The sequence below is a fragment of the Plecotus auritus genome, assembly GCF_963455305.1.
Source record: "Plecotus auritus genome assembly, chromosome: 3".
NCBI lineage: Eukaryota > Metazoa > Chordata > Mammalia > Chiroptera > Vespertilionidae > Plecotus > Plecotus auritus.
The window spans coordinates 203,878,182-203,890,475 of record NC_137772.1 but is presented as its reverse complement, the minus strand read 5'-3'; the positions used below and the strand labels follow the sequence as shown (position 1 = coordinate 203,890,475).

The following is a 12,294-nucleotide window of genomic DNA, read 5'->3' as shown; positions in this document are numbered from 1 at the left end:
AGGTCATTGGTAAAACTAAGTGGAAATCAAGGTCATTATAGTTAACATTTATAATGCTTCTTCTATGGGGACAATTATATGCATTTCAGACACATTAACTTATTTAATCTCTATAAATCTATGAAGAAACATCGTCATTATTATTGTCACTTCATTTTATATGGAATGAAACTTAACCAACAGAGAGATGTAATAACTTGTGCAATATAACACAGCTAGTAAGTGACAAAGCAAGTATTTAATCCCAGAAAATCCACCTGGATTCTTAGCCATGATGCAATACTGTCTTTCTGATGAGAAAAAGAGAAAGAGCCCTGGCTGTGTGCCTCAGTTGATTGGGTGACATCCTGTACCCAGAGAGATTTCAGTCAAGGCACATGCACAGTTTGCAGGCTTGATCCCTAGCAGGGGGTGTGTAGGAGGCAGCCAATCAATGTTTCTCTCTCCCTTTCCCTTCCCCTCTCTCTAAAACCAATAAAAACATTTTTTTAAAAGAAAGAGTGTTTTCTCTCTTAAAAAAAAAACACAATGAAGAGAAATAAAGGGTTAATGGTGTTACCCATGTTCATGGAAAGAAATATTATAATCAAAATGCCTTCGTCTCTCTGATTGTATTTTCTCGATGAAACAAGATCTAGGTCAGATCAGGTGGACATTCCACTCCTATTATATAGGTTGTCCCCTCCAAATGTATATATACTTTATCAGCTGATTATTCAATTCCGAAAATGAAATGTATTTTAATAAACACTGCCTTTATAATTATTCAAAGTGTGTGTATACATTTGTAGGGGATACCCTATATGAATGAGAAAATTAAGGACTGGGGAAACAACTTAATAACTCAGTGGAGGGCCTGGATTAGAGTCCTGCTCTTTTTTTCCTATTAAACACATCCTATCTGGCCAAGCTTTTTGCTGAAACTTGGAAAATACTGTTCATCCTAACACCAATTTCCTTACATTAAAACAAACAAAAAAAAAAAGGTACTGCTCATTTAGTTTTGGAACTGACTGGTTTTGAATCATCAGTGTCATATGAGACTTTTATCTCACTGATTTCCTTAGCTAAAAAAAGAATAAGTTTATATTCTCCATTCTTATATCACATTGTCATGTGGTATGAGGGCTCTTGGACTCAATCCCTCTCAACAGTTCCCCTGAAAAATCACTTAATAAAATTATACTTTCAGAGTTAGAAAGGGTCTGAAAGTTGGTTTTACTCAGTTCTTATGAAATAGATACATTTCCATAAACTAATGTCTAATTTTTTTATGAAATACTTTGTATTAAGTGATTACCAACTTAAGTATAACTCATGTAAACAGCATTCATTTGTTCCTATAGATACGTTTCTTTACAAATATTCTATGTTTTTTCCATATGTGTTTATTTTTACTCTTACCTAAGATTTTATGAGAAAGAGAGAGAGAGAGAGAGAGAAATTTTGGAACCCAGTTTGTTTTTTAAGTCTGTCTGACTATTTATTTCAATGGGAATTGAAGTCAGAGTGGACAGGAATTTAATGGACATGATCCAGAAATTCTAATCTCCAAATCTTCTTTCTCCAAAGATGGGATGGCTTTCCAGTTCATTTGGCAACCTCTCAGTCCTCCTCCAATAGTTAGGAATAAATGATCCAGAACCAGGAGAGTTGATTATCAACATAGTGAAGGGGAGGGTTTCAAAGAGCAAGAGAGGAGGCCTAATCACGTGGAGGGTGAGTGAATGGAGTCTGGCAGGGTGACTTTCAACCTTCAACAGTCACCTGTGTGCTGTGGTGAAGAACCAAGAGTATCACTTCTTTTTCTGATGGAGAAGAGTAATCTCTCTTTGATCCTCTTCCAAGTCAAGTTTCTCATCACTGCCTAGAAAAATTCCTAATTCCGAGGACTGATGTGTCCTTGTCAAACATCTTTCTCTTGGGGGCAGTGGGGGAAAGCTAAAGACATATAGAAAAGGCTTAATAGTAGAAGGAAAGAAAAGACAAAGGGAAGCAAATGTGGAAACCCTAAAACCAGGAATAGAAAAGAGAAAGAAGCCAGGATGAACAGGAAAGAAAAGACCACAGAAAGTAAAAAGCCCAGGGGAACAAGAAGAGAGAAAGAGAGAAAAGAAAACAGTGATTTATTGCTAAGAAAAGTTTCTCTCCTAACTCCTCTAGGTCAAGAAGTCAGACAAGGTGCAGAGCATGGAAAGGAAGTAGCAGAACATGGAAAGGAGGTAACGGACACCCAGTGTGTGATCCCGGAGACTCAGGAGTTCGGCCCCATGAGACTGAGAGTCCACACCGTGTTGGCCTCTACCCTGGTGTATTTCATCCAGGTAAGTTGTGAAAATGCAGGAAAAAGGCTTTTGTTTTTGTTTCTTGGATAAATCAACTCTCAGAAGAATCTGGGGGGAAATGAATGAGGGGGAAAGATCAAAGGGGTCGTGGCAAATGAATAACTAGAATGTTTCCTTTGTGTTATAGGGTGACATAGTGCAGGTGTGACGAATGACAACATCAATGAAATAGGGGACAGAAATTAGGGTGACCGTAGATACAAGTGAGATATGTATGGCAATTTAGAAATGCCACTTGTGTGTGCATATTTCTCTCTTTTAACATCTTATCACTCATCCCTCAAATTCCCAAGCAAATGATCAAAACTAGATATGTAATTCTCCTAAATGGACTTTCCCACATTAGCCCTAATACTATTCTTGGAATTTAAAGGAGCCTCCATATCAGAAATAAGTTTAAAGAGGGGAACCTCTTTAAAAATACTTTGGATCTTTCATTTTTCTCACCACTAAAATTCAGAAGCTCCTGAGTAACTCATTTAGCTGGGAGAGGGTTCACTGGACTAAAGGGATTCTGAGCAGTTATCAAGGGGAAGTTTGCACAGCTATGAAATCCGTTAAGGAGAGCAAATGAAGAAACTGCCTACTCTCAGGTTCCTGTACCACTTCTAGCAGGGCGTGGGGCTGTCTGTTTTGCTTCCTGTATAACAGTTAAATTAATGTCTGAAAATCCATTTCCTTTTCTTTTTCTTGTATTTTCTTTTTTGCTTCTTCTTCTCTCCCTTGACCTTCCCTTCCCTTCTTTTCTCTTTTCCTTCTCTTTTTGCAACAGGCCTGAAAGAGGCATTTTATCTGCTGAGAACTCTAGGTGTTTCTAGCCTTTAGTCAAGAAAATGAAACAAAGCACCAAAACTGGGTTGAAGAAACTCACACTTTGTCATCCTTAGTGGTCAACTATTTTAAATTAAAACAAAACCGGTAGTTTCGCAAATGTTATCAGCAGAAGGCAGCTGTTAGATCTTTTACGAAATCCTTTTCTGATACATTAGGAGTATGTGTGGGCTCCCCCCACCACCCCCACCCCATAAAACCCCAAGTAAATGTAAATCTCTGTCCCTTTTAAGAGGACCTTTTTGTGTTTGTTGTTGATTTCCTGAAATACCAAGTCTTTCAGGTTATTGGAAGAGAGAAAGTTTCTGGAACAGAAGTTTACCTAGAGAGGTTTTTGAAGGAGAAAGTCAGCTGAAATGTAAGGCAGGAGAAGAAGTGGAAGTGTCTTTCTTTACAAGGAGTTGAAGGGACTTGCTAACAACGCGAAGGAGCTGTTAGAGCAGATTTGTCCCTGGTTCCTTTGGGTTTCATTTGAGTTATGGCCACATCAAGAAGTGTGTGCAGTTGGTCATGTTACTTAAACCCCTATGCCTTCGTTCCTTAACTATTTAAAATAAGGTTAAATACATCCACTTACATGGTTATCATGATGAAATGGTAAGAAATATTCAAAATTATTAGCCATCTGACTGGCATATAGTAGCTACTCAATAAGTTTTCTCCCCTTCTTCTCTTGCTCGGTAAGTTATGGATGTACCGAGGGAATGAAAAAGAGCAGTGGGGCAGAATTCATTTTGTACTGGGAACAAGTTAGGAAGACAGTCACAGTATCCTGAGGGACAGATCAGGAAATTTCTAGGACAAACGAATTTATATAAATGCTGCCTCTCATTCACAAGGCAGTGATGCTCAGCCACCACCAAAAAAAACAAACAGATTAGGTATTTGTTCTTCCAGGTTCTCCCACCTCAAGTGTAGTAATTGAATGGGTATAAGAGAGATGAAAACAAACAGCCCTAAACGTGGTTGACCCTATGACCTTGTCCTCACATTTACCCTGCTCTCACCAGCTGATCTAACATAGCAGTCATAGGTTGGTGGGCAGAGAAGACCGGACCATTTCCCTGTCTGAGACTATTTCCCTTCCTGCAGCTTCCTTGGGCAAGATGTGAGGAGAACTGTGTCAGTCCTGAACAGTAAGTATCTGAGAGTCCAATTGGGGAGGAAGCAGAGACAGACAAAAACATCAATACACAAAGGGTCAAAATGTCATCAGATATCTGTGACTTCCCTTATTTCTATTTAAATGGGCACTTATCCCACAGACGGGTTATCTCAAAATAAAGACATGCATTTTTGTCATCCTAAATACTCAGAATAACACTGCTGACAGCATTTTTTCCAAAGACAGTCTTAAAAGCAGCCGACTTAATCATCTCAACTTCTGCAGTCATAGAGGTTTGCAGTAGAGTTTCTTACTCATGATTTTTAGTGACTCATGGAGACAGACTGGATTCAATATCTTAGTCACAGGCAGATATATGTGGGTGATTTCCAAAGGTACATCACCGCTTCAAATCTGGAGTATTTTATTTTTTAGGGCATGTTAATATTTATTGCAGCCTTTATTTAGCTATTACTTTGAGATAATTACCCCTTAATCTAAACCTATCACAATTAGGTCTTATGTAGACACAAAGGATATAAAGATAAAAAAGGAAAAGATCCACTCCACTTAGAGGTAAACTAGTAAAAAAATCAATGACAGTTTCGATCAAAGATTTGCTCAGGCTGAAGGAAAACATATATTTAGCCCTGGGAAGAGTTTCTCAATAGCAAATATGTTACACCCAAGGGAAATGGTGATGGCCTTGGTTACTTTCACACTCTCTCTGAGGTTTTAGACATCACCATAGGAAGAGTCATTTTAATAGAATCAGAATTGCAACGTAGAACTATAAAGGGCTTTGAACAAATGGGGAATGTTCAAATGGAGATTATTACGCTAAGTGAAATAAGCCAGTCAGAGAAAGACAACTATCACATGATCAAACTTATATGTGGAATCTAAAGAGCAAAATAAACTGATGAACACAATAGGGGGAAAGAAAGTGGGGGTGGGATGATGTGAGAAAACCTGGAGGGGACATTATTCAGTGAAAATGCCAACTGTATGATCCACAACTGTGAAACCACAGAGAGGACAGAGTGTTCATTTCAATAGATATCAATAGATAAATACTGTATATCAGAAAGTAATATTAAATTTATTCATCTTTAAAGATAAACATTTTTCTTTACTTCCCCTTCTCACACCTGAGCTTATCCCACACTCCTTCTCTCATGCAATCCATATTTTTATCCCAATAGAGAAAATGTATAATTGTCCTAGTTAATTCAGAATATTTAATTAGCTTTCATCATGATTAATTTCGTTTCTTCATTTTCCCCGTTTTGTTTGGCCTCAGCCATCATGTATATCAGTTTTGATTCTGGATCTGAAAATTTAGGGCCCTTTTTATGGTGGGAGTTTTTATGGTGGCCCTTCCTGCAACAACTTGCAATACATAAATCACAAATTTCGTTGTATTGCTTTCGTGCTTATAACCGAAATTTTCTTTATGTTCAAATTTTATTAATCTCAAATGTATACAAATGTTAACTTTCACACCCATTTTCAAACTCTTTAAAAATGTATTTATTGATTTCAAAGAGGAAGGGAGAGGGACAGAGAGATAGAAACATCAATGATGAAAGAGAATCACTGATCGGCTGCCTCCTTCATGCCCCACACTGGGGATCGAGCCTGCAACTTGGGCATGAGCCCTGACTGGGAATCAAATTGTGACCTCCTGGTTCATAGGTCTATGCTCAATCCTTGAGCCACACCGGCCAGGCTCAGACTCTTTTAAACTCGCATTGGAAGTTCTTTCTTGGTAACTGTCATCGTAACTATTTACAATAGTCATGGCTACATTTTCTATAAATACTAATTCATGAGCACTACTTTCGTTTGTCTTATAATGATTTACAAAATGATTTACATACTGCCATCTGTGGTGTAAAACTATTTAAAGCACCCCATTACACAATAGATTTAGCTGGTTACATTGAAATTAATATAGCCTGGGATGCTTTTATCATAACAAGGGATCATATTATTGTAACTCATTGTTTTGATTCTGGAATCATAACAGGAATTGACTATATTTTTATTGCAAAAACTTTATTCTTCCTTCATAGTTGCCTGACCACAGATTGGGTACATCTCTGGTATATATGGTAAGTTTCAGCTGTAATAACCACTGTTTTTGTTTGTTTTTTAGTTTAAATATATTTGACAGTAGGCAAAAAATGTATATGAGACCGCCAGCCTACTTACTTGCATAGCATCGCATGGAGTAGTTTCTTTACTTCATCACCACCCTAGGTGACCATATGCCAGGATTTCCTATTTCAATACCATCTCCCCGGCCACCATCAACAGATTATTGTCTGCATTCTTAGATCAGCTCTAAAATTGCCTGTAGAGATCACTTCAGTAAGGTAAAAAGCAGCCCCTCCAAAATCACATTAAACCTCTTGCTAATTTTCTAACACATTGACTCAGTCCTGCTGACAAAGTAAGGAAGGGTAATATGTGAAGTGAAAGCCCTGGAATTAAAATCTGGTAATTACTCTGTAAAAGATTCACACAAGAGTCAAAGTGCAGGCATGGAAGGCTGATTAGGCCCGAGTCAGGAAAGGAGGCAGAAGCCAGAGAACCAACCCGGTGCTGGTGGGCCCCTTGCAGGTTGCTGGTGGTCATCGGCGCCCTGCTCCTCCTGTGCGGCCTGACTTCTGTGTGCTTCCGCTGCTGCCTGAGTCGCCAGCAAAGTGGGGAAGATGAGGGCCGGCCACCTTACGAAGTGACGGTCATCGCTTTTGATCATGATAGCACTCTCCAGAGCACGATCACCTGTGAGTACACGGACTGTTTGCACGGGAAGGGAGCCGGGTTCAAACACGCCATCAGGATGGTACAAGGGTAGAAAAACACATGGCTGGATAGTGAGGAAGCTATAACTCAGAGCAGTTTTAATGACCAGAAGCCCGGTGGTGCAGTGACCTGTGCTGTCAGCAACCCTGTATTCGCCAACGTTGTTCTTGTCTGATGAGAGCGTGAAGGAAGAAATGAAATGCTGGAGATGATGTTGGAAATGTTTTGTGAGAAGGATTATCCACATCATAAATAGTTGAGATTAATAAAATTGGTTTAAGCTCTAAGCATACCCCTTTTTCAAAAATGTCTTGGGGCCCTAACTAGTTTGGCTATGTTTCTCTGCCTCTCTGTCCTTCCCTCTCCATTCCACTCTCTCTAAAAAGCAATGGAAAAGTAGCTTCAGGTGAGGATTAACAACAGCAACAACAAAAAGTCTTGGATTTTGTAAAAACCCACATGTTCTATATAGAATTTTTATATATTTAGAGAAATTTGTCATGTGTATTTTCAGTTATTTATTCTCCAAGTTTTTTTTGTGCATGTTTTTTTTTTTTTTATATAAGAGAAAGTTTATTTAGAAAGTCAGAGAAAGAAAAAAGAGAAAAAAAAGGGTGGGGGGGGGGGTAAAAAAAAAAAGAAAGTCATAGTGAGAAGGTTAACCCCTATTTTGTAAAACTACTGTTTGGAATTCTTTGCTATTTTTTTTTTAGACGGCCTCTTATTCTAAAAAAATAATTACTTTGCTTTCCAGCCTGCTTGAATAATGAGGAAGATAAACTTAGCTGTCTGACCTTGTAGGTCAGAGACTAGATATGCCCATACTCTCAATGCCATGCCAGGTGCATTTTTTAATTGGATAGAACTGTGTTGTTTTCAAGGCCAACAGCGAGATAACCACTAAGCACACATAGGGCTGGCTCTTTAATAAAAGGGGAAGTTCTGCTTGTAGCTTTGCTTAGAATTTGAATTCATTTTCTCTAAGCCCACCGCGGTGAATAAAGTGTGACTCCAAACTCTCTGAACATTGCTTGATTTATTCCGGTTCTCTGTAACAATAGAGGTAGAGGAAGTGAGCTGTAGAAGAAATGGGCTCGGGAAACAAGTGTTACAGAGGCAAAAGAAGGACCCTTGTTGCTTAGGATAAGAGAGAGGCGGGGAAACCTCACCTAGGGGAGGGAGTCGGGAAAGGCCTGGGGATGCTCCACAGAGAGCTGCACTGGGCCTCTCCTGAGGGTATGTCTCTGGAGGTCTCAGGGGAGGAGCTCAATAGCATATTCATCCGTTTTTCAGAAGTGTTCTTTCAGGGTCCTAGTCTCCTCTGATTGGTTGGCACCGGGGGGGGGGGGGGGGGGGGGCGGGGGGGGGCAGGGCGCGGGGAAGGGAGAGGGGTCATAAGTCAATGCATTAACTGGTTTGGCTCAGTGAATAGAGCGTCGGCCTGCGGACTCAAGGGTCCCAGGTTCGATTGTGGTGAAGGGCATGTACTTTGGTTGTGAAGGGCATGTACCTTAGTTGTGGGCACATCCCCAGTAGGGGGTGTGCAGGAGGCAGCTGATTGCTGTTTCCCTATCATCGATGTTTCTAACTCTCTCTCTTTCTCCCTCTCTGTAAAATATCAATAAAATATATTTAAAATAAAAAAAATAAGTCAATGCACTTGGTCCCGATGATGTCAGCTCTGGCGCCTCGTGTCTGGTTTTGCTGCATTTCTGGGCTTGGGGCTGAAACACAAGCGAGGCCTAGGTGTGTTTAATGCTGACCGAAACTCTGTCATGGAGCTTAATGCTTCAGGGCTATTCTCTGGCTCCTTCCTTTTTCCCCCTCTAAGGAGGGTCTAACCCTCATAACTAGCAACATGCCAAGAGAGGAAAGGTCAGTCTGAACTGCAGGGGTCTAAAGGGCAGGATCAGAGATATGCTAGGGGAGGAAATGCTACCCTGGGGATGAGGTTCTTGTTTTCCCAGTTTTGGCGGGCACCTGGGGCTTTTCACCCTGGTGACCTTCTCGACCTGCCCATCATCCTTGCTCATATCTATCTAACTGTCTACCGCAGATGGGATCTATTCTCGGAATCTTGATACACAAAGTATGAGCCTCAACATTCTTTCGATGATCATAAGACGCTTCATTTTCTTCTGTTCTCTTCTTTATAGTATAGTATTTACTAAAATTGGAGTGCAAATACCAGGCAGAACGACAGGTGGCAAAACACTGTGATTTTTATTTTGCAAAGAGAACAATGTGGTGAGTTGTTGCTCACCTTTCTTGCCTCCCAATCAACTTGAGAAAAGATAAATAAGGCAGAAATAAGTATTTCTAAGGAGATTGCAACATCAGTGGGTCGGTCTAAAGGGTTCAAAATCTGCCAACGATGGTGGGATGTGGGAACCCAATTTAGATTATTCCAGGATACCAGAGAAGACAGGGTCTTTTAGCAGAAAGTGAAGTTGGTTTCTAAACAAGCTTCACAGGGTTTTCATAACATTTCATAACAACAGAGTTGACCATGAGTTTGGTCAGTGGTAAGGTAGCGGGAAATTCAGAGTGTTGTAAGTCTGATTTCTGAGGATGTCACATTTACTTTAGCTCTATTCCTTCTCCCCTCACCAGCCCTGCAGTCCGTGTTCGGCCCTGCGGCTCGGAGAATCCTGGCGGTGGCCCACTCCCACAGCCCCCTGGGCCAGCTGCCCTCCTCCGTGGACACCCTCCCAGGGTATGAGGAAGCTCTTCACATGAGTCGCTTCACAGTTGCCAGGTGTGGGCCGAAAGCACCTGACCTACCCCCAGTGCCAGAAGAAAAGCAGCTGCCTCCAATGGAGAAGGTGTCTCCTCAAGGAGAACACTCTTCAAATTGATGGGAACCTCGGTTTTATAAATGGGGTGGGGGTATCCGCAGAGTCGGTAAAGATAGACAAATGGAACATTTTTGCTACCTTTCAGAAGATGTAGGATGAATCTAAACATCATCTAGTCGAAAACATGGATTCCAACTCTTCATTTCCAGCCACATACATTTTCTGATATGGAATGCTGTAATCGAGAACTCTCGTTATTTATCCAATACCAAAATTTGCAACTCACCTCTAGCAATATTTCAAAGATTTCTTGAATTCCTTCAACTATTGAGTTCCTTTCCCCATATGATACTGCAAGTTGCTCTTCTCTGCCAGCTCCTGGGTAGAATACACTTGAGGAGCCGTAAGCATTCATGTACCAAATTCACTTTTCCTCTTGAGGGAACATGCACTTTTACACTGAATGACAATGATAATCTTGGACATCATGCAATACCTAACTGGACATCCATAATCCAGGGGTGGGGTTAAGAGCACAGTATATATTGAAATGCCAGATATAAAGGTCTTTCTTTCCCTCTGGTCCTACCTACCAGGGGTATGGAACAGTGCACAGAGTGCAGTAACAATTCTATTCCATTTTCAATTCCTCTGCCCTGTGAACACACGCATGCACGCACGTGCTTGAGCACACACGCACCCTTTTCTAACTTTGAAAGAATAGCATTGCTTTGCTTCTTTTCTCCTTCCTGCATTGACCACTTGAAACCAAGTGTCTCTAGTGACAAACACTAGTCTCTAGTAGTGGCCTTTCCTGCCACCTTGTGGCGCCATGATAGAAATGCATTCTCCTATCTGCACACCTCTCCATTTCCTGGAGCACAAACTGAACTAAGCCTAAAGGAGGTCCTTCCCAAGGCACCATCCCATTGTGTCATGTTAAACTGCCCACGTAGCATACTACCTCCAAAGTGTAATGCTATTGGAAAATTGAGGAAGTGAATTATATTCAGCAGTGACCTAGATAACCCAAAGGAATCCTTAAAGCACAGTTTTCTCATCTGTACAATAGACAGGCCATAATAACACCTCACAAGTTTGATGTGAGGATCAAATAAACTAAGTATACATGAAAGATTTGTAAAGTATTATGCACATGTGTTGTTGTTTTTTTATTCTTGATACAGATGTCTGATTTTCACCTGCCTGCCATGATCCTACTGAAAATTATGTTCTGGTTTCTCCTTTTGCTATGTTAGCGCTAAGTCACACCTGAAGTCGCTTTATTTCATCAATAATATTTGTTAATTGAGGTAAACAACTGAAGATATGCAACTCCGGTTAATATGCTCTGTGTCGAGATAGAGAATATTTGAACTCATTTATTAGGAAATTAGCTCCAGTACTCAGGGAGACATTACAGAGCCAGGAATGGCTGATTAGTGCAGTCAATGCCTCGTTAAGTACATTGAGGAATGCTCACTCAGCCCCGCCAGAGGGAAACTATTCTGAGTATAACCTGCTGGTGATGTGCGTTTTTCCTGGGTCATTTATCAAATTGCCTCTGGAAATTGTTGAAATGCATGAATTGTTAATAGCACCTGAGGTGGCCTTGTTTTGCCACTGCCAAATGAATCACTTTATTATCACACATTCTGTGAAATATTCTTGCCTCATCTGTCCTTCAAGATAGCATAGCCTTAAGATATAATGTTGTCAGGTATAACAAGATCTAGGAAGAAATCCTATCTTACTCTAAAGAGATCTCTCTGCCCCATCTCTCCCTGCCCCTTTGCCCCTCTGGCAGCCACATGGAGTTCACTCCTGTCACCAATCCATTTTGTCACAAGCTAGTAGCACCCAAGTGGCTTCACTTCCTTATCTACTCTATCTAAGATATTTGTTAATCAGCTCAATCACTTTCGCCACTGTTCTCAAAAAAGTTTAACCCCTTTAAACTTTCCTCACACCTATTCTTCAAACTTTAAACATTGGTTCATTGAAGCTAACTGATTTCTCCCCAAAGCCTACACTGCTGAACAGAAGAGCTGCAGAAAACCTCCCAACTCTGCTGATTGAGGTCATTTACAAGGTCATGATCTCCAACACACCAGAACCATTTACCATTTCTTCTAGATTTTCTTTAGTAGTTTTTCCATTCCTTTCAGTAGTTATTCAAATTTCAATATCTCTCTTCAAACCTCACACCCCATAACCTACTCGTTAATTTTAGGCAGGGGATTTGTCCTCTTAGTTTAGAGAGGAAATCAAAGCTTTCAGGTAACTTCCTAGCCCAAAGCTACAACCCTTGTGGCTCTGAACCTCTCCTTTCCTCCTTTCTTCTGTCTAAATGAAATAGATGTCCTTCTTGCTTCCCAATAATAATATTTCTAATTGTGTG

The 12,294-nt window shown here is 40.5% G+C and overlaps 1 protein-coding gene across 1 annotated transcript; it reads left to right on the top strand.

Moving 5' to 3' along the window:
- The first annotated feature begins 1,736 nt into the window (after positions 1-1,736).
- TMEM52B (transmembrane protein 52B) lies at positions 1,737-11,043 on the top strand. Its single transcript, XM_080660388.1, has 6 exons — positions 1,737-1,821; positions 2,164-2,324; positions 4,269-4,312; positions 6,360-6,398; positions 6,910-7,076; positions 9,709-11,043. Exons 1-6 carry the CDS (start codon positions 1,812-1,814, stop codon positions 9,951-9,953), a joined length of 666 nt encoding a protein of 221 aa, XP_080516514.1. The 5' UTR covers positions 1,737-1,811; the 3' UTR covers positions 9,954-11,043.
- Positions 11,044-12,294: the final 1,251 nt, after the last annotated feature.